Below are 21,625 nucleotides of genomic sequence, written 5' to 3'. Positions count from 1 at the left end.
GGCTATGTGCTGTGTGCTGTTTTGTGGTTTTTTTTAAAATTTTTTTTTTAATGTTTGTGTATTTTTGAGAGAGAGAGAGAGAGAGAGAGAGAGAGCGAGCGCGCGCGCGCGCATGAGTGGGGGAGGGGCAGAGAGAGAGGGAGACACAGAATCTGAAGCAGGCTCTGGTCTCTGAGCTGTCAGCACAGAGCCTGACGCAGGGCTCCAGCTCATGGCCTGAGCCAAAGTCAGATGCCCAACCCACTGAGCCACCCAGGCACCCCACTGTGTGCTGTTTTGAAGCGATTTGAGAAAAACAACTTTAACTTAAAGAGTGGGAAAAGGAGCACTGAAATCAAGACCTCAGTTCTCTTGCTGCTCTGCTGCCGTTTTGTGTGATCTCCTACCTGCACTCTTTTTTAGTAGTCAGCCCAAATGTGTGGGGGATGCTGTGTAGAAATGAATGCAGGTCAGTGTCTCCCCCCACCCCCAAAGAAAGAAAGAAAGAGAGAGAGAGAGAGAGAGAGGGAGAGAGAAAGGTGGAGAGAGAGAGAGAGAGAGGGAGAGAGAGAGAGAGAGAGAGAGAGAGAGAGAGAGAGAGGGAGAGAGAAAGAAAGAAGAGAGAAAGAAAAGAAAGAGCAAAAATAACCTATGAGATTAAAGCCAGCCAGGCTAATGAGCTGAATGTGGACCAGAAGGAAAACCACATATTCTTCCCATACAAATAACATTTTACATGGAGGTTAGATTTATTTTATTTATTTTATTTTTATTTTTATACAGAGAGAGAGAGAGTGAGCAGGGGAGGGGCAGAGAGATGGAGAGAGAATCCAAGCAGGCCCTGCACTGTTAGCATGAAGCCCGACGTGGGGCTCAAACTTGGGACTTCAGCCAAAACCAAGAGTTGGATGTTTAACTGACTGAGCCACCGTGGTGCCCCTTGGTGGTTAGATTTTAAAAAGTATTTTTAATGCACACTTATAAACTGAGTAACCCTAGATGAATTATTACCCTAACCTTCAGTTTCTTCACCTATAAGGATTATAAATAGCTTCTTCTGTGAGAATTACATAACTAATTATAACTAAGTTTCTAAGAACCGTAGCACATTGCTTGGCACATGAAAGTACTTGGTATATGTTTGCTGTTATTATTACTACTTAACTGCTGCTAGAAAAATAAGCCACTTTAAAATTTTTTTCTTGCATAAAACGCATTCTAATTTCAGACTCTTAAACTGTGGCTAGAATTGCTTTTTCTCTTGTTGCAGTGGGTTTAGGAGCTCCCCTTTCCCTTTTCTTCCTTACCTCTTGGTCAGTAGAAGATAGAGAGTCAACTCAGCCTAAACTATTGATGGTGACTCCTGTGGTGTAGGTCAGAGACTTGTGCCCCACTAAAATTTGTTGGGAAAGTGAAGCCTGATAAGGTTTCAGGTTTTAAGCCGATCAGGGGAAAAAGGGTTAAAGCAATTGTAGTCTTCAGGAAGGTGGCTCCTCCTCAGCTTCTGGTAGCCCCAGTGATTGACTCCACTTTGTTCCTTGCATGCCCCCTGCTACCTTAGGTTTCTGCTAGATTTCCATTAGCTACCGAAGGGAACAGAACACATGTTGATTTTGAAGTTAAAACCATTTTTTAAAGACTCCTGATAGTAGAGGCAAAACCGTGAGGCCTGGGGTGCTGGGGGGTTCAGTTGGTTAAGTGTCTGACTTCAGCTCAGGTCATGATCTCTAGGTTGGTGAGTTCAAGCCCTGCTTTGGGCTCTTGGCTGTCAACGCAGAGCCCGCTTCAGATCCTCTGTCCTCCTCTCTTTCTGCCCCTCCCCCTGCTTTCTCTCTCTCTCTCTCTCTCTCTCTCTCTCTCTCTCTTGCTCTCTCTCTCTCTCTCTCTCTTTCAGAGAGAGGTAAGTAAATAAATCAACTTAAAACCTGTGAGGCCTGTGGAAGGTTGGCCTTGGTGCATAGGTCAGGTTGGTGGGATCGAAGGCTCGCTGCAGCAGGGGTGTCTGGGGGAGGTTCTGCAGTGGCAGCAGGACTAGAAAAGATTTCCTGAGTGAGCTTGTATTGCTCAGACTGCCCTCACTATTCTGTGTAAAAATACTGCTTCCAGTTCATGTTTTCATGTTTAAAAGGACTTGAGGAAGTGAGGCAAATCAATGACAGTAATGAAAACAAAATAAATGATTAAAAGGAAAAATAAGTTGGATTCATGAAACAGATTCAAGGAGTTAGGACTGCTTAGGAGGAAAAAAAAAGACCTGATTTAAAATAATACTTAAAAATTGGATTGTTTGCTGAGGGATATAAAGACTATATTAAAATTAGTTATTATTTTCCAAGCATTGTGTGCACATGGTACAGTGAAAACCTGTCTCCCTCTCATTCTTCTTGTCTAGCTGTGTTTTCTCTCGGAGATCGCATGCCGTCCTTCTCTGCATATTCTGCACGTGTTAGCCATGTGTGTTTCCCCTTCCTGTTTTAAAATGTGAATGGGAACAAATCATATATACTGTTCTACACCTTTACCTCTCTCTTCTTTGCCTTAATGGTCGGCCTTAGGGTTTGTTTCATATCATGACCAATAGGGCTGCCTTGTGTTTCTCATTTACCCAACTGTATAGCACTCCCTTTGATGGGTATTCCATAATTTGGTTATCCAGTTTTCTGTTAATGAGCAAGTTAGATTGTTTTTGCTATTCTATTTTGCTGTTATAAAGTTGACTGCCATGAATATTTCAGTTCAGTTCTTATTTCCACCTGTGAAAATAAGGCAATTTCCTAGAAAGGGAATTGCTGGGCCAAAAGATGAATATCTGACATGTCGGTGGTTGGTAACAACATGGCTGTTTTCTAAGTAACAGTTGTCGTTGCCAGTGTTACAGATGCTATACTTTTCACTCATTTCCCAGCAGGTCATTGTATTGCTCCTGTGGGCATCTGCAGTTTAAATGATGTGTAAAAGTGTCGCATGCCTTTATTTGATGTAATAGTCAATGTTTTTTAACTTACGGTATTTATTCATTTTTCTTTAAAAGGCTATGGACAAGCCCAACTGTTATGTCCCATTTTGGATACCTGAGCAAGGTGTATCTGGCAGTTATTACTGAGGGGAAGGAAAGATGGATGTAATATTAGAAGGCCTGCAGGTCCCTACGGCAGGCTTACCTTCTCTCTGAATTGTGATCCTTTTTAACTGTGAGGTCTGTAAGTGTGTCTCTCATTGTGGTTGGCCCAGGAGACTTTTACATAAAATGTTATCCTTTCTACTTTTTTGTTTACCTTTCTTAAGTCTGAAATAGCAAAATAAGAGCATCCTGCACTTTGAAAATGTCTATTTTTAACTTATTAACTGGAAACTTTGAGAAGACTAAATAAATTAGGGAAAAACCACCTTCATTTGGGTTTTGCGTTTGGTTATGTAGGTCACAGAGCCTGAGGCAGTGGGAGGGACTCTAGTGTCACAGGTGCAGCACTCAGAGGCGGTGAGTGTGCAATATGTGATTTCCTGTCTTTACCCCAACTGTAATTAAGCGAGCACGTAATAGACTGTGGCCCGGCATGATCACATATCACTGTGTATCAGCCACACACCTGAGTGTACATAAACAGAGCTGAACAACTTGAACATTGGTGGTGTTCTTTATCCATGCCTTGAGGTTTACATTTTTCGAATACAAGATGGAGACTGAAAGTGAGAGTAGCACTTCAGGAGATGATAGTGTCTTCTGGTTGGATTCTGAAATTCTAACTCAGGTGTCTGGAAGTGAAGAGGGAGAAAGGGAAGACAACTTCAGGTAATTGTGGAATTCGCAGTTCTCTCTCTCTCTCCTCTCTCTCTCTCATCTTTGTTCCTCCCGCCACTCCCTCCACCCCACACCCCTTTCCCATTTTTTCTGTTTTAATCTCTTTTCTAGTAGGACTGTCTTTTCTGTGGGGGGAAGGTTTGGAGCTGAAAAGAAAAAGTTTCTAGTTGTACATAGCTCTCTTCATTCCACAACATGCCCTGAGCTTATAAAATGCATTTTAAATGACTTGTTAGAACACCAGGAAGAGAAGGTGTTAGACAGGTTTTGTAGTAGCATTTCAGGAATTTCAAGTAGAGACTCATAATGAATGAACTACCACTCCTTCCTGTATCTGATTTGTACCTAGTAGATTTGATCTGAATTTGAATGTAATAAGATTTTTTCTTCCTCTTTTTCTTGGAATGTTTGTGTGTGTGCATGTGCATGGATGCTTTTGCTGCATTATTCACGCAAGTAAAACATTTTGACTATAAGTACAAATTATTTCATGGGTTTGATCCTTACTCTTGTCTCTGATCTTCTATCTCATTCCCCTTCCCCCCTCCCTCCTCCCTTGCGAATCTTTCTTGGTTTTCAATCTCTAGTTGTAACTTCATAATTGAAATTTTTAGGAAATGCTTCCCCATTAAGCAGTTCTCAAAGTTTGGTGGTACTGGTAAAGATCTTCCCCAGCTTGTGGAGACAGACCATTGGTTTATTCATGCTGTTACAGATTTTAGAAGTCATTTTTTCCCCCGAACATGGTTAGCAGATTCATTCTTTTGGAGTTACTAAAACACCTCTTGAAGAAGTTTGTTCTACGTATTATCACTGTCACTCACATGAGCAATTAAACATCTTTTAATAATTTTACCTGTGCATACTTGGGTAGGTGAACATACCATTATTTACACCAGAGCTTGTCTTTATGTTTAATGTTCAAGAAGAGTCTCTCTGAAGTTAAAGAATTTCTTTATCTTTAAAGCCTAGGATAGGGCTACTTAGGTGGCTCAGTCAGTTAAGCATCTGACTTGATTTCAGCTCAGGTCATGATCTCATGGTTTGTCAGATAGAGCCCCATGTCAGGCTGTGTGCTGACCCTTCGGAGCCTGCTTACAATTCTCTCTCCCCCTCTCTCTCTGCCCCTCCCCTGCTTACAGTGTCTCTCTGTCTCAAAATAAATAAATAAACTTAAAAATAACATCTAGGATAGAGGACAGAAGGGATTGAATATAAGGAAGTCCTGATAAGCTACATTAAATTTGTCACTCAGTGGTTATAATGAACAAGTATGTTTTAAATTTTGAAGAAAAATTTAATGTTCAAAGTATGAAAATGAATTATTAGCATATGAAGTTCTTATTTTTGTATCAACTTTCTCATTCTTCCCATAATTTTATTTGTCCTTTCTTATTTGAGTAAGCTGCTTCTCTCCCGAGATATGCTGATGTTACACAAATTCCTTACAATATGGCAGTGTCTCATGAACAATTAGAAGAAATAAAGTATTTATTTTGTCTGTGTTAAAACTGTTTGACTTGGTATTAAAACTATAAAAGTTATTTTGGGATATTAGTCAAAGGAAGAAACAGGACTTGGTTGTAATAGATTTGGTGATGTCATTCTCAATTTACTTGTTAGACAACAGGAGACTATCTGGGATTTTCTTTTGATTGTTAAATTTGAGAGCAAATCTGTGCAAGATGGAACTTTTCTTTTCCTCAAGCCTATGTGATAGCATTTTCATCCTGAGAAGCTGAGCTGTGTTAGTACTTGCTTTGTTTTAGGAAACCATGATACACCACAAAGCATTGATCCTTTTTATAATGATATTTCATATCTGAATAGCTTCATGGCTCTCCCAGACCAAATAGGTCTTTGGGGTTTGATCTTACTTTATTTTTATTTGTAAGCGCAACAGAGAGATCTGAGTAAGGCCATATTTCATGTAGTGTTTCTCACCTATTCAGCAGTAAGACATGAGGAAATGCGGCGGCACGGTGCCTTTACAACATTCACAGCCGCGTTCCAGCTAAAATGCCTAGCAGAAAAAAATGTGTGTGGGTGTCGGAGGTGAAGGGTTGGATGGTAGGAGTTGCAGCTGTAGCCTTGGGAGAACCAAATAGTAGACTTAATGTTAGAGTTGTTTCAGTAAAAGCAATTTAATCATTAAGAAAATATACAGAAGAGTCTTCATGTGTTTCTTTAAAATCTTACATTAAATCAAACTGTCCTTATTGTTTACATTCTAGTTAATTTCCACTTACACACTCAGTCGCATACACACACACAGCAAGGGCAAAAGATTGTGTGCTGTTCTTTTTCTCTGAATAGATTCTAAGCTACGTTGTAAATTCGTTCTTAGAAAAATAGCATTGTGTTATTTGAGACACCGTGACTGATAAGAGTATAAAGTTCTACCATACCTACAATGTAGGTTCCTGGTGCTGCCCAGCTGTCATCTGCGTTAGGAGGAAGTACTCATGGAGGGGTGTTCATGTCTGTCCCAGTAGCTTTTAGAATAGCATTTATTTTTAGACTTGGTTGGAAGAAAGGATACTTTTTCTTATATTCTAGCCCTGTGGGGAGTTGCCCAGTCTCCTTCTTAGCAGTAGTTCAAACTTGTACCGCTGACTCACAAATGTCTCATTTTCTGATTTCTTATTTGTAGAGTGAAGTCATTTTCTACCATTATCACTATGGTAAAATAGTAATTCAACTAGAATATTTAAAGATTGTCACAGTCCTTAGAATTCAGTAGTCCTTAAACATCATTGGAAGAGCCCTTATTTACAAATTCCTTATTTACAAATAAGGAATATGAGGCAAAAAAGGAAAAGCAGAGATGTTTTAATTATTTTAAGACAGAAAAATTTAATTTTGGAGTTGTTATATGTAATATATGCCAAATATGTTATGTATAAGATGTCAATTATCTGTGTATCAAGCCTATAAAATAGGTACTATTTTCCCCATTTTCCAGATGAGGAAATTATCGCTCAGAAAGTCACACATAGTCCACATTGTAGTATATGGTAGAGCAAAATTTTGAACCCAGGTGTGATTGATCTTGAAAGTGAAAGACTTTAGTGAAACATTTAGCTGCTAAAGGTTATTTTCTGGTAAGTGATAACTTTTAAGAGACTTTAAAGCTGACATCTTAGTTCTGAAATTCTTTCTTTGAGGGATTTTGAGCAATGGTGATGTGTATAGTTTATTCAGTGAACATAAAAGTGAACTAATGCATATAATAATGTGATCTTTTAAATGTGATGACCTCTATGGGGTGCCTGGGTGGCTCAGTCGGTTGAGGGTCCGGTCCGACTTTGGCTTAGGTCACAATCCCATGGTTTGTGGTTTTGAGCCCCACATGGGGCTCTGTGCTGCTGACAACTCTGAGCCTGGAGCCTACCTCAGATTCTGTGTCCCTCTCTCTTTCTACTCCCCTGCTCTCACTCTGTCTCTGTCTCTCAAAAATAAACATTAAAAAATTTTTTTTTTAAGTAATGACCTCTAGAACACCTAGCAGTTATTACTAATTCATTATCATAAGGGTTCTGGTTCTTTGGCATTTAAGATTAGAAATGTTTGTCATATAATCTAGTTTAGTCTTCTGTAGTATTATGTTACTGGCAGATACATAGCCTGGCAAGTATGATATAATAGTTCGAAACACAGAGATGATATAGTGCATAAATGAACCACATCTTCAGAACTATGTGTTTGTAATACATTTTTTAAAAAGTTTATTATTTATTTTTGAGAAAGAGAAAGTGCGAGCAGGGTAAGAGCAGAGAGAGAGGAAGAATCTCAAGCAGGCTCTGGGCCATCAGTGCAGAGCCCAGTGCGGGCCGCACAGAACCACGAGATCATGATCTGAGCATGTATCAAGAGTTGGATGCCCAATTGAGTGAGCCACCCAGGTGGCCCTAGAACTGTGTGCTTTTAAAATCCGTTTGTAGATGCCCAGATCTTTCAATAAGATCTTTGCTTTAACTCCGTAATAAGGTGATTTTAGGTGAAAAGAGAAACTTGTAACTTTAGTTAAACCAGATAGTTTGGTGAACATGTTTTAATTTATTTTGCAGTGTCTTCATTGGTTTATAGCATCATATGACTAATGCACTCGATTTGTTGGTTGCTTCATTAATTCTCGGCCTTATTGGAAATGATACTGTGAGTTAGAAGATAACTGCAGCAATCCTAATAGGTAACAATGGCTTTGGAATATGGTATTCTATTTCTTCTAGGCTCTTACTTTTCTTTTAGATTTAGAATGATTTCTTTTGATGGCTAAATTTCTCTGGAAGCCTATAAAGCTATTTCACAATTCCTTGCTTTTAATTCCATGGCTGTTCTTAAGTCGTCTGCAGAAATTTTTTTGATTTTGGGTTCCTCAGTTTTTATGAGCCTGGAAGGATAGAGAGGTAGCATTAATAATTAACCAATGACATGTATACCTATATTACAACCCAGGTCTGTTTTATACTCTGTGACTTCTCATAGGCATCTCGCCCTTAATAATCTGTTATGTATGATACCAAAAATAATGTATCTTACCAAAAAAGATGAGTATTACTCCATAACCCTGAATGTGTGATCTAGAATACAGGTGAGTCCTTAAAATATTCTTTCAACATAAAGTATAATTTTCACCTAACATACTCTTACCAGTGTCACAAGGATAATAAATTTAATTATGATCAGCAAAGTCTGATATGAACATCACTTAATCTCAGAAAATTTTATGCAGTATTGGAGTCTAGCCTTTGGGCTGTCTTTATAATCTGTGAAATAAATCTGTCTTAACCATGAGGCATGCTAGTACAGGGCTTTCTTGGTATTTCAGTAATTAAACTCTTTGGGATGGAATCCAAGGTAAACCTTTCTTCTACCTGCCTGTATGAGTTTTTTGATGTTCAAGAAGGGCCTTAGAGTACAGAAACGATAGAAAAGTATGTCAAAGTTCCTGGCTATTAGGTTGTTTATTTAAACCTTAAAAACCAATTTTTCCTTAACCTTTGCATTTTACTGAAACATGAAAACTCCCTTAAACAGTCATTTGCATGTTCAAACTCCGTAAATGAAAACCCCTGGAACATATAAAGTATTGTTTGTAAATGTAATATAGTCAATTTCCTTAAAAAACAATCAAGTAATAGCCTAGCAAGATTAAAATGAGAACAAGCAAAACCTTTCTGGACATTTAATTTTAGAAGATATGCTATAGTTTTACTTTCCATTAATGATTAGCTTCTCTTCCCATGCTCTTATATTCAGATATGTATTTTCTTTATTATTAGAGAATCAAATAATTTCTTCCACTCAGGTGTGCTGTCTTTTTCCACCATGGTTCTCTTTTCTACTTCTCTTCCTCTTAAGACAAGATCTTTAGAATACTTTTCCATCCTCTTTCTCTCAGTCCCCTTTGGATACTCTTTTAAACTTACCAGCATCTTACCCCACCCCAAACCCCAGTTTTTTGCTCAGATGTTTTAATACTTTTTGTCATTTATTCACATCTAATTATATGTATTATTGGTCAGGACCAATGTTGTTTCCTTTTTATCCTCTTCCGTCTTCATGTGTCTGTTCTGGTACATTTGGCTTTTTGTTGGTATTTTCTTGAGTATTTTGTTCACATAGGTTCCATGAATGATGTACTCTGATTTCTTGCCTGTACTCATGCCTTTTTTTTTTTTTTTTGTACTTTCTGTCTGAATGCTTGTAACACAGTCTTTTTATCCTTAGTTACATGTATTTTATCCTTAGTTCTTCAGCTTGGAGCTCAGTGACTTTCAATCCATAGATTGAAGTTTTCATGTTAGAACAGAACTTTTTATTATTACTTATTATTTATTTAATTTTCCCCTCTCTTCTATCTACAATAAGTGTCTCATTGTGGGACCTATTTATTACATATCAAGTCTTCCTAATCTGTCCTTTAATCATGATATATTTCTCTTTACATTTTTATTTTTTTTATTTGATGTATTCCTTATACTGTTTATTTAGGCCACCAGTAAAATCTTTAATCTTCCAAATTCAATCTGAGTAGGGAAATAGTTCTTAAGGTTTTTTTTTTTTTTTATATAGATATAGCATATGCACTGGTACCTGTAAATAATACATTTGTGTTATTGTCTTCTTTAGCTTTGTGACTATTTATTTAGTGTACCTGTGGTATTTTTTCTGACTGAATGGAATTTATGCTTTTAACTACTAAGCTAGATGTCTGCCCTTCTTTGCCTCTTTCCCTTAGCTGTTTTCTTTAGTAGTCCCATGATGCATCTAGTTTCTCGTAGGTGCAGACACCCACATTAGGAGCCCTGGTCCTTCTAATTGATGGTTAAATTTCTTTACAGAGTGATTTTCCAGTTTTTATTAATTCCTTAGGGGCAAATACCTCTTTTGTTGTGGAGAGAAGTGGGAGTATAGCCTCCTTAGGCCTGTTTTCCTCTTTGGGTTTACCATTCACTGTGGTCCCACTTGCTTATCAAGACCTCTGTCCTGCTGCTTCCACCCATACCATTCTGTTAGGGATTTGTTTCCTTTTATTTAGCTTTCAGAGACTTTTCAGAGACTTGGAGAGAAAAGAGAGATCTCTTTCTTAACATATGTGCAGTCTTGAATTGGAAGTCTACTGGTACTTTTTCCCATGGCTTTAGAGAGGAAACTTCTGAAGAGAACATTCAGTGAGGCAGTGTTGTGGTGTCTGTTAGGCAGTCTAGTGTGTCTCTAGAGATGTGAATGGTTTATTTCAGTGTCTTCCTCAGGATGTAAAGTGGAAACTTCGAGGAGAAAACAGCTCGCCACATCTGGAATGACTGAGATGTGTTAGTGCATTTCAGTTTTCCTATCTGCACAACAGGGCTAATCATAGTGTATCAGATAGTAACTAGTTAGAAGATGTAATGGAAGAAAAAGTGCCAATTTTAAGAACAACGGAAATAAAATACCCAGAAATAAATTTAACGTTTGACATATTTGAATTAAAAATAAAACATTACTGAAAGACATAAAAGACATTTGGAAGAAATGAAAAGATACATGTTGTTCGTAGCTGGAGATATTCAACATCATGAAGATGTGAGTTTATTGGGCTGCCTGGCTGGCTTAGCTGGTTGAGTGTCTGACTTTGGCTCAGGTCATGATCTTATGGTTTGTGAGTTCGAGCCCCACATCGGACTCAGGTTGTCAGAGCACAGCCCACTTTGGATCCTCTGTCCCCTTCTCTCTCTGCCCCTCCCCTGCTCATGCTCTCTGAAAAATAAATAAACATTAAAAAATTATCAGTTTATTATAAATATATGTAATAATAACGATTTTTTAAAACCTAGACACATTGATCTTGAAAATAAGTTGATCTTGGCTAAATAAATTCACCAAGGAACTTTGGGAAGAAGAAAAGAAGCAAGGACTAAATACAACCAGATATTATACTATAAAGTCTCAATAATTAAAACTTTGTGGTGCTGGTACCTGAATAGAAGGCATAATGGGATAGAATGGAAAGCCTAGAAATATATTCAGACACATAGGAAGACTTAGATATGGTGAAGATGGCCTCTCAAAAACCCATAGGGACAGTGTGTGCTATTCAGTAAGTACCTTGGGGGAAACTTGGTGTGCATCAGTGGAAAATAAAAAAAAATTGAAGTCATACCTCATACCAAGAATAAATTCCAAAATGACCAAAGATATGTTTATTAAATGAAATCACAAAAATTTTAAAAGAATAGGTGGGAAAAAAACATTTGGGGGGTCAAGGAAGGCTTTAGAGCTATTCTTTAAAACGCAAAACCCACAAAGGAAAGAGTTGTGAAATTCAACCACATAAAATAGAAAACATCGGCATTACAAAAAAAGGACAAATGACAATCTGGGAAAAATACTTGGAACTCATATTACAGATGAGGGACTGATCTCTTTAATATATAAAGACCTAAAAATAGGTAAGAAAAGACCAGTAACCCGCTAGAAACAACAGCTTATGTATAAAAAGAATTTTTTCATTATGGAGAATTTGCCTCTCAGATATACTTGCACATATGTATTAATGGCATATTTAGAAGCTTATCGTAGCATTGTTTGTAATAGCAAAAGATTGGAAATCATGCAAGAATCCCATCAGTAGGGGACTGGTTAAATAAATTGTGGAACATCTACACAGTGGAGTATCATACAGTGTAAAAACAGCAAAGAAACTCTTTGTGAACTCATGGAAATTTGAAGTATGCTGCAGGAAATACTAGACAACTACATAGTGGTGTGTAGATATGATACTTTTTTATGCAAAAAGTGGGTTGTAATAGAGGAATAAATGTATTCTTCCATTTTTGTACACAAAGTAGCATATTTACACATTGCTTTTATACTTAGTGTGGATGTATTCTTAATATAATATGAAAACATTTATATATATGAATAGATACATTCATAAAGTTTGGAAGAATATATAAGGTGGGGAGTGTAGTGGACAGGAATTGGACAGGATTTTTGTCTGATAAAATTACAGTATCAAGAATTATAGCATATCTGGCATTTTCAGTTGGAAGTGACCACATCTCAATTCCACTGGCTTCAGCAAATCTCTGTTCTGTTTTCACCATCAAAACAGCTGACCCTATTAGTCTTATATATTCAGTTTCTTTATTTTCTGGGAATTCTGGGAATTTTGGGTTTATGTAAGCTCTTAATAGTGTATATAAACTAACCAGAACAGAGCTTCTATATTTTAAGGAGCTTTATAATCTAATTATTAATATCCCCTGAAAATAAGAAAATATATTACTCTTTATGATGACAGGTAATGACTATCAGTTACAGACATACCCAGACACCTTGCAACTTCAGTCTTACTTCAGCCATGGGTAAAAGAACACCAAACTCACCACTTTAGGTATATGAAGGAGCTCTTCTCTGCAGTGGAATTGAAGCCTGTTCTTTCACAAACAGATATAAATTGAGTGACCAAATTCTCTGTTGTCTGCAATAGAGTAGAGATGCCTGTCTGTATCAGTCAAATATCACCGCATGCTCAGGCCATAAAAAAGACTTCTCGATCATTTCCCATACCATTGGGGAACAATTTATTGGCCGTAAGTGTCACAGAACCAGAACCAAACTTAGCAAAGAACCATTAATAAACAAAAACAAAGATTAAGGGAATAGAAGGAGAAAGGTAGAATTCTGTTGCTCCTTGGAATTTACTCCAGGGATCAAGAAAAGCTATGCCTGAGTGTAAGCAGTCCCTTAGGGAACACTTCTCAGGCAATGTGTCGTGTGGACTTCTCTGTGGAATTTAACACTGTCAAGTATAATTTTTCATAAGCCATCAGTAAGACTCATACAAAGATAAAGTGAGTATATGTCAAAGATATAAATAGTTTTTAGATGAGGGAGATGGTAAGGCTGGTTCCTACAATTTGAGGAAAGTGGGTTTTTTTCCTCTTTTTCCTTTTGCTTGAAAATACTGCAGGTCCAAATCCGAGGTTTTACAGAAAACTCTTGTAAATAAAACATTAGATTCTTTAGGTTTTATGGTTGGTAATCTTAACATTCTATCTTTTCTGTTCGATATGGAACTATAATGAATCACTTTAAAGGTAAAATTTGTCCATAATTTAAAAAGCATGGAACAAAAGGATCAATTGAATAAATAGATATTAAGTTTTTATGGAGTTGATTCATTGTTATATAACACAAAATGTATAATGTAAACAATTTTTATACCTTTTAAAATATGTAATATTTACCAATAAACTTCTTATTTTATAATTTTATTACGGTATAACTTGCATATAATTCACAAATAATGAGTGTATAGCTTGAAGAACTTATATAAATGTATACACCCATGTAAACACAAACCAGTCAAAATATATATTACTTTAGCCCCAAAGGTAACCATTATTCTGACTTCTGTCACAGTAGGTTTTGCTTGTCCTTGAACTTTATATAAATAAAATTATACGTATAATAAATATATAATATGTATTATAATATATAAATATAAATAAAGTTATACAATGTACTCTTTTCCCCTTAGCTTTATAGAGCTACAATTGTCATTTAATATTGTTTAGGATATTCAGCATGATGATTTGATACACTTATTTATTGAGAATAGTGTGTACTTTTGTCTGGCTTCTGTTTCTCAGCATTTATGAGGTTCATCCATTTGTTGCACATGGCAACAGTAATTATTTTTCAGTTCTGTGTAGCCTGTTATGTGGAAAATAGTACACTTACATTTGGCTTCTTTTTGCCTTACTGTATGATACTACTATATACATACATTTGATTTTTGCCTTTGACCTTGTTTCCTGTGATTTTGCTGAATTATCTTACTCTAATTGCTGAACACATTGTGTCATCTTCAAATAACGAGAATTCTATTTGTTCCCGTCTAATTTTTTACCTTTTATTGACTTTTCTTGCTTGTTTTAAAAACTAAGACATCAAGTATAGAAGACATTCTTGTCTTGTTCACGACCTTCTTGACCTTGCTTGTCATCAGGAAAGCATCAGTATTTCACCATTAAATATGATGTTATCTGTGTGTGTATTTTAATAACCTTCATCTCTACCTACCTACCTACCTATCTATATTTATATTCACAGAAAACCTGTGAAGAGGTATTAAATTTTACCTGTTGAAATGATATAGATGTTTGTATTCCTTTATTTTAATCATATGGTCATTATAGCAATTGATTTTAGAATGCTAAAACAGTTTCCTTTTTGGACTAAACTTACTTGGACACTGTGTGTATATCCTTTTTGTAAACCGGTGGTTTTGATTTGTTGCTTTATTTAGGGGTTCTCCAGCTATTTTCACGATCATGACCTACAATTTTCTTTTCTATTAATGTCTTTATCAGCTATTGTTATGAAGACTGTCCTGGCCTCATGAAACAGGTTGGAAAGGGGTCTTCTTTTTATTTTTATACTCTGGAAGAATGTAATATTGCTATTATTTATTCCTTGAATATTTGAAAGAATTCACCAGTGAATCCATTTGGACTTGGAGTTTTCTTACAGATTCAGCTTTTTTAATAGCTATAAGACTATTCAAATGATTTGGTTTCTTGTTTCAGTTTTAGTAAGTTGTGTTTTTGAGGGAATTTGTTCATTTCAATGAAGTTCACAAATATGTTGGAATATAGTTGTTTGTAATATCCTCAGCACCATTTTGTCTGTAGACTTTCTAGTTATAACTCTCTTTTCATTGTTTATATCGTATGTCCTGTTTTTTTCTTGGTGAATCTTCCTACAGATTGTCCATTTTGTTAATCTTTCAAAGAATTGGCTTTTGGCCTTGATTTTTCTCTATTATCCACCTGATTTCTGTTTCACTGATTTTTTTGTTTAAATAGTTTTTTCTAGTTTCTACTTTGCTTGGAATAATTTCCTTTTTTTCTAGCTTTTTGTAATGGAAGCTTAGTACGTTTGTTTTCAACTGGTCTTATTTCTGGTAACGTGCATTTAGAGGCCTGAAATTTGCTCTGTTTTAGTAGTATCCCATGTTTTATCTGCCGTATTTTCAGATGTGCTGTCATCCAGGCTTTGTTGTCCCATTTGTAGAGCACAGGGCAGAGTAGATTTAGCATAACTCCTAAGGGCGTTAGCATTTTCGGAATGGTAAATTAGCACTGGCTTCAACTTAAAGTCATTAGGTATGTTAGCCTGTCCTTTGAAGCAAAGCACTAACCTCTCTCTTCTGGCTGTGAAAGTCCTAGATGGCATCTTCTTTCAATTTAAAAAAAAAATTTTTTTTTAACATTTTATTTATTTTTGAGACAGAGAGAGACAAAGCATGAACAGGGGAGGGTCAGAGAGAGGGAGACACAGAATCTGAAACAGGCTCCAGGCTCTGAGCTGTCAGCACAGAGCCCGACGCGGGGCTCGAACTCACGGACCGCGAGATCATGACCTGAGCTGAAGTCGGCCGCTTAACCGACTGAGCCACCCAGACGCCCCTCATCTTCTTTCAATTTGAGGGTGTTTTGTCCACATTGAAAGTCTGTTGTTTCGTGAAGCTACCTTCATTAATTATCTTAGCTAAATCTTCTGGAGAACTTGCTATATATATAGCTTCTACATCAGCACTTGCTGCTTCACTTTTTACTGTTACAGAGATGGCTGTAAGATGAATTAACTTCTGCCAGCTTCAAACTTTTCTTCTGCATCTTCCTCACCTCTCTCAGCTTTCACAGAATTGAGAGTTAGGGCTTTCCTTTGCATTAGGCTTTGGCTTTAAGAGATTGCTGTGGCTGGTGTGGTCTTCTATCCAGACCACTAAAATTTCCCCCTTATGAGCGATAAGACTGTTTTGATTTTTTATCATCCATGTGTTCACTTGAGTAGGAAATGCAAGAACTTTTCCTTTGCATCCACAACTTGGTTGGTTAGCACAAGAGATCTACCTTTTGGCTTGGCGTGGCTTTTGATATGTCTTCCTCACCAAGCGTTATCATTTCTGACTTTTGATTTAAAGTGTGAGACATTCGACTGTCTTTCACTCGAACACTTATAGGCTGCTTTAGAGTTGTTGATTGGCTTAATTTGAATATTGTTGTGTCTCAGGATAGGGAGACAAGAGGAGAGGGAGAAATGGGGGATGGCTGGTTGGTGGAGCAGTCAACACGATGGCCAGTTGGTGGAGGGACCAAAAAACATACACGTATTACGTTTGCCACCTTTGGGGTTCATGGCACCCCAAAACAATTACAGTGGTAACATCAGAGATAACAGACCACAGATCACCATAACAAGTATAATAATAATGAAAAGTTTGAAATACAGAGAATTACTAAAACGTAACAGAGACATGAAGTGAGCAAATGCTGTTGGAACCATGGTGCCTATGTACTTGCTCCACACAGGGTTGCCACAAGCTTTCAATTTGTAAAAAATACAGTTTCTGTGCAGTGTAATAAAGTGAAGGGTAGTGAAATGAGGTATACTTGGAGTAATTTGTGATGTCTTCCTCTCCCTAGCCCCTGGCAACTACCAGATATACTTTCTGTGCCCCTGTGAATTTGACTGTTCTGGATATTTTGCATATATGCAGTCATACAGTAGATGTTCTTTTGTGCCTTCTTTCACTTAGCATGTTCTAACCGTTCATTCTTGTGTAGCATGAATCAGCACTTTATTCTTTTTTGGTTTTGTGGTTGAATAATATTTTATTGTGTGGGTTTGGTGATTTTGTTCATTCTTTGGGCAATGAGCATTTTGGTTGTTTCTATTTTCTGACTATTATAAGTAATACTGGTACGAATACTCATGTATAAATTCATGGTGGACATATGTTTTTATTTCTCTTGGGTACATTATCTAGGAACAAAATTGCTGAATTATATGGTATTTCTGTTTAATATTTTGGGAAACTGCCAAACTGTTTTCTACAGTGACTGCGTCATTTAAATTCCTACCAGCAAATATTTTCTTATTTGTCTTTTTAGTTGTGCCTTTATTTTTCCTTTCTCTGCTTTCTTTTGGATTAATCAAGTATGTTTTGTTTTGTTTTGTTTTTTAATTGAGACAGAGAGAGAGAGTGAGCAAGCAGGGGAGGGGGGCAGAGACAGGGAGAGGGAGAATCTTAAGGAGGCTTCATGCTCAGCACAGAGCCTGATATGAGGCTCAATCTCATGACCTGAGCTAAAATCAAGAGTTGGATGCTTAAACGACTGAGGCACCAGGTACCCCAAATATGTTTTATTTTATTATTGTTTTATGTATTTACTTATTTTGAGAGAGAGAGAGAGAGGGAGAGAGAGACTGACCCAGAGAGACTGCACACGCATGAGCAAGGGAGGGGCAGGGAGAGAGGGAGAATCCCAAGCAGGTTCCAAGCAATCAGTATGTTGAACCCAATGTGGGGCTTGAACTCATGAAACTGCGAGATCATGACCTGAGCTGAAGTTGGATGCTTAACCGACTGAGCCACTCAGGTGCCCCAAGTATGTTTTATTTTAACAGATTTCTCCTCTATCAACTTTCTAGTTACACATTTATTTACTGTTCTTTTACTGATTATTGTAAAGATTGCAACATATATCTGACTTACTGCATTCTTTTCTAAACTAGGGCTTATTTTATTTCCCAGCCAGTAGAGAACTTCTATACTGATCGACTGCACATGTCTCTCCTATGTGCTTTTTTATGTGTGTTGTAAATCTCATACATAGGGTATGATTGTGTTATGTCAGTTTAAAACATTACTTACATTTTCCAACTTTTTCCTTCATTGTTCTCTTCGTGAATTTTTGTAGTTCTGTGATCAGTTTCCTTCAGTCAGAAGAACTCTGTTTCTTTTACTGCAGGTCTCCCGGTGGTAAATTTTTTATTTTTTTTTTTTAGAATTTTTTAAAAAGTTTATTTATCGAGAGAGAGAGAGAGAGAGAGAGCGCACAAGTGAGCACACAAGTAGGGGAGATGCAGCGAGAGGGAGAGAGAGAATCCCAAGCAGTCTCTATACTGTCAGTGCAGAGCCCCATGAGGGGCTTGAACTCAGCACGAAAATCATGACCTGAGTCAAAACCAAGAGTTGGATGCTTAACCAACTAAGCCACCCAGGCACCCCTCCTGGTGGTAAATTTGTTCAGCTTTTCTTTGAAAATAATTTATTTTCCCTGCTTTTATAATGGGTGATTTTAGAGGATTCTTCTTGGGCAGTATTTTTTCCTCTTGCTATGTTGAAGGTTTACTCCTTTATCTTTTCATTTTCATTGAAATGTCCTCCCACATTTTTGTTGCATCTTTGAAGTCAACTTGTCTTTTGTTCTCTGGCTGCTTTTTCTATTAAGTGTTTAGTTACTTTTTTAGCACTTTGAGTAAAATATGCCTAACTTGTTTTTTTATCCTGCTTGAGGTATGTGGGACTTCTTGAATCTCTATTTTGATGAATTTTATAAGTTTTTAGCTAGCTATTCTGTTTCAGATATTGCTTTTGCCTTGTTTTCTCTTTCATCATCTCCCTTATGTCTAAGTTGGCAATTTAGACATATTTGAGACCTTTTTAACCAAGTCTCATGTTTTGTGTTGTGTATTTCCTTTTTCTCTGTGTGCTTCAATGTGGATGTTTTCTATTGAACTGTCTTCCAGTTTACCAATTTTCTCTTTAGCCATGTCAATTATTTTATTAAACCCATCTAATGAGTTCTTAATTTCAGATACTGCATTTTTCAATTTTAGGATAAGCATTTGATTGTTTTTCAGATTCCAGTTGTGTCTTAAAATTCTTCATTGTTTCATACAGGTTTAAAACATTTTATTGAATGTATTAATATTGAATATATTAATCATGAATTTTTTTTTAGCATATGATTAAAAACTTGATAAAACCTGGTAAGGATTTAACTGATTTCTTCTTAGCAGCTTTCTTCTTTTCTGCTTTGCTCTAAATAAGCAATTGCTTGCGATCCAGCTCATCTTAGAGTTTCCTGTCTTTCTTTAGAGTTTATCTAGTTGCCTCAGTTTTTTTAAAATGTTTATTTATTTTTGAGAGAGAGAGAGAGAGAGAGAGAGAGCGAGCATGAGTGGGGGGGGGAGGGGGTAGAGAGAGAGGGAGACACAGAATCCGAAGCAGGCTCCAGGCTCTGAGCTGTCAGCACAGAGCCCAATGTGGGGCTCACACTCATGAACCCCAAGATCATGACCTGAGCTGAAGTTGGATGCTTAACTGACTGAGCTACTCAGGTGCCCCATAGTTGCTTAGTTTTCTGATGGATTCAAGAAAAGTTATGATTTTTTAGGCTTTCTTTTTGTCTTGTTTGGCTGGGAACAGTGCCTCTTACAGCTTCCTCTACATTATAAGCAGAAGCCAGAACTCCATCATAATAATTTTAAAGCCCATTCTGGAAATTCTAAAATCTGAATCAAATGTGAGTCTTTGTTTTTTTACATTTTCCTCCTAATTTTTAGTCATTTGTTCCTGTTTTTATAATTATTTTTCACTTTTTAAAGCATGCCTTGTAATGTTTATTGGGTATTAGAGTGGTTAAAATATTTTCAGAAGGCTTGTTGAATGTTATTTTCCTCTGAAGAGAGTTAATTTTTTTTTTCTGGCAGTTCTGATGCTATAAAGTCTTGGTTTTTGGCTTTGTTAGAGTTCATCCATTGGCAGTTTGACCTTACTCCTAAGGCATGACTTTTCTGGAGTCTCAAGAACTGAGGTGCCTTTTCTTTTTTCAGCACTCCTCCATCTTGACACAGCTTGTTTGCCAGCCTCTGTCTCTACAGTATGACTGGGCTGCTGAGATCCCCTGTTGGTTCTTTAGTTGCCCATCACCTGATTTTGAATGGGTTTCTCAGCATGTTTTCCTACATATTTGTAGACTTAGGAATCAGTTAACAGTTTCCGGGGGGGAATTTCTATGTAGATTTATGGGTTCTGTTTCTGCACGTTTTCTTAGGGGTCATTTTTCACCCTGAAGCCCCACCCTGCTTTGGCACCTGCAACCTCCAACCTCTGCCAGCTTAGTCCAGTTAGACCACAATGTTATGTTTGGGCTTTATTTCCCATTATTGATTTAGACAATCTCTTATACAAAAGTAATGATTAAATGTGGAATTTGCTTGATGGGTTCTCAAAGAATGTAGCCCCAGAACTCTTACCTGTATTGATTGCTTTCCTGCGCCTTTAGACAGTTATTTTATATGTTTTATTTAGCATTCATAGCTGTTCTCAAGAGTGCTAGTTCAATGCACTTGTGCTTCATAAATTGGAGCCAGAAGTACCATATTCTGGAATTGTGGTAATACTGGAATTTTACTAATGCTTAACACCTTTCCATTAATATTGGTGGCTGATGCAAATCTTTGCCAGGTTCCTACTGTGTTAAACGGATAAAATCAGTTCTTATATAATAGTTACCATAGACCATGAAGGTTAGCTACTTATTAACTTTACTTTTATCTTTTGGAATAAAAGAAGGTGTTTAGTACATCAGGAAAGATCTCTGAAAGCCAGAGTACAAATGGGGAATCAATACTAACCATTAAAGGTCTTAATTAAACTTCATACTGACATAAGCTTCTATTTTTTGAATTATAGTCATTGGAAGGTTTTCATAGAATTGGGAGTTCTTATCATAGTTTCTCATGTTTTTATCTCCAGGAAGATGAAGTCCTCAGTACATTCTGAAGAGGATGATTTTGTTCCAGAACTACATAGAAATGTTCACCCTCGGGAGCGGCCTGATTGGGAAGAAACACTTAGCACAATGGTAAATCAATTTTATGCATATGTATCTGTGTATATTTTACTTACATAAGGAGAAGGGCCTGATGAATCTTTAAAAAAAGTTGTTTTTTGTTACTTTGTTAATTTATTCAGGAAATATCTATTGAGCAGATAATCTATTCCAAGCAATGTTTAAAACTCTGTGGGCAGAGTCTTGAAAAAAACATACCAATTTCCTACCTTTGTGGTGCTTATATTTTAATGGGGTAGGACGAGAAGGAAACAATTAAATATATAATATGTCAAGTGATGGGAAGTGCTATTGTAGACAATTAATTGTAGAGTAGTGGGGTTACAGAGTAGGAGGATTGGAAAACCATTTACAGAGAAATGGTTTGGATGGATGGAGAGCTGATCATGTAGTTTCTTGTGGTCCATTATAAAGACTTAGGTTTCTTATGCTGAGTGAGATGGGAAACCCCATTGGAGGATTTTTGGTTGAGAAGTCACATGATCTGGCTTGAACTTTTAAAGGAAATCTCTGGTTTTTGTTTATAGGCTAAAGGGGGAGGCAAAAGAAGAAATAAGGAGACCAACTAGAAGGTTATTATAATAGGTGAACAGTAATGATAGCTTGAACCATGCTGGTAGATACGGTGGAAAATGGTTAG

At 36.9% G+C, this 21,625-nt stretch overlaps 1 protein-coding gene across 8 annotated transcripts in view; it reads left to right on the top strand.

The window, feature by feature from the left end:
* Positions 1–21,625, top strand: part of ARHGAP32 (Rho GTPase activating protein 32) — a 297,342-nt gene that overhangs the window by 96,545 nt on the left and 179,172 nt on the right. For 4 of the 8 annotated variants that reach the window (XM_023239300.2, XM_045038522.1, XM_019811556.3 and 1 more), the window contains one exon: positions 20,889–20,997. In XM_023239300.2, coding sequence (XP_023095068.1) covers positions 20,893–20,997 — 105 coding nt within the window. In that variant the 5' untranslated portion in view covers positions 20,889–20,892. Of the gene's footprint in view, positions 1–1,932; positions 3,770–7,948; positions 7,971–19,628; positions 19,654–20,888; positions 20,998–21,625 lie in introns of those variants that run through there. The other 4 variants (XM_019811554.3, XM_019811555.2, XM_045038524.1 and 1 more) reach the window with 4 other exon arrangements.

Source organism: Felis catus, chromosome D1 (genome assembly GCF_018350175.1).
Source record: "Felis catus isolate Fca126 chromosome D1, F.catus_Fca126_mat1.0, whole genome shotgun sequence".
Lineage (NCBI taxonomy): Eukaryota > Metazoa > Chordata > Mammalia > Carnivora > Felidae > Felis > Felis catus.
This window is presented reverse-complemented; position numbering and strand designations above follow the sequence as displayed.